The sequence below is a fragment of the Limulus polyphemus genome, unplaced genomic scaffold, assembly GCF_000517525.1.
Source record: "Limulus polyphemus unplaced genomic scaffold, Limulus_polyphemus-2.1.2 Scaffold267, whole genome shotgun sequence".
NCBI lineage: Eukaryota > Metazoa > Arthropoda > Merostomata > Xiphosura > Limulidae > Limulus > Limulus polyphemus.
In genome coordinates this window covers 664166-665211 of record NW_013665877.1, presented here as the reverse complement: position 1 = coordinate 665211, position 1046 = coordinate 664166, and the positions used below count along the sequence as shown (strand labels likewise).

The 1046-nt window shown below is 34.0% G+C and overlaps 1 protein-coding gene across 2 annotated transcripts in view; it reads left to right on the top strand.

Moving 5' to 3' along the window:
• LOC111085188 (amiloride-sensitive sodium channel subunit alpha-like) overlaps window positions 1–767 on the top strand; it is a 19130-nt gene extending 18363 nt beyond the window's left edge. For both annotated transcript variants that reach the window (XM_022382667.1, XM_022382668.1), the window contains one exon: window positions 258–767. In XM_022382667.1, the coding sequence (XP_022238375.1) occupies window positions 258–455 (198 nt within the window). In that variant the 3' untranslated portion in view covers window positions 456–767. The remainder of the gene's footprint in view (window positions 1–257) is intronic.
• Window positions 768–1046: the final 279 nt, after the last annotated feature.

The following is a 1046-nucleotide window of genomic DNA, read 5'->3' as shown; positions in this document are numbered from 1 at the left end:
GGGGATTCGAACCGCGACCCTCAGATTGCGAATCGAGCGCCTTAACCACCTGGCCATGCCAGGCCAACAGCACAGTTATTAACAAAACGATAGAAGCATTGTTTATCAAGTGTTATTATTCAAATAAATTCGGGTAATATATATTGGAAAAGTTTATAAGTAAAGAAGACCATAAAGATATAAGACACTAAGTTTGAAACTTTAACAAATATAAAATAACATTAACATTGGTAAAACTTTGTTTTTGTACTTTTCAGGCCATAGAAGTGTTCAGCTACGTCGGTGGATACATTGGAATCTGGTTAGGTGTCTCTCTTGTAACTTTGTGGGAATTCTTTGAGAGACTAACTCTTCTTGTGCAGTTTATACTTCAAAATCTATGTTGTAAACTTGCAGGATGCTCACAAGTGAAACCAAAATGTAGTGGTACTGTTGTACAAATGACTACCTACTAAAACTACATTTTTTTGTAAATTCTTGTTTGGAGATACGTTACATCGTTTATGATCAATGGTTCTCTAACGTCATATAATGGTAAAGTTTACCATTAGTTAACTTCTTCATGTAATAGCAATTCATTCACTACTACTAATTTTTAGGTGTCGAAAAAATTATGATGTTAACTTTTAAAATACTATTGTATATCATATTTCATGTATGGAATTTTTAACTGCTATAAAATTTAACAATTCGACGTTCATTTTGGAGCTTAGAAAAGTCATTTTTTTATAGTGGAACATGTACTAGATAATACTGCTTATTTAGGTTCATTTTGTAGTGTGTTGTAAGTTGTTGTTTTGTTTAGCTAAAATTTTAGTATCAAATAAATGAAATGCATTCAATGGCCGATTGTATTTTTATTTTTTACTCAGAATAAACGTCTATATATCCTACTTTGAATAACAAAGAGACTGTCTCGTGCACTAGTAAGTGACCGGCATGGCCAGATGGTTAGGGTGCTTGACTCGCAAACTGAGGGTCGAGGGTCCGAATTCCCGTCCTATCAAACATGCTCGCCCTTTCAACCGAGGGGTCGTTATAATGTG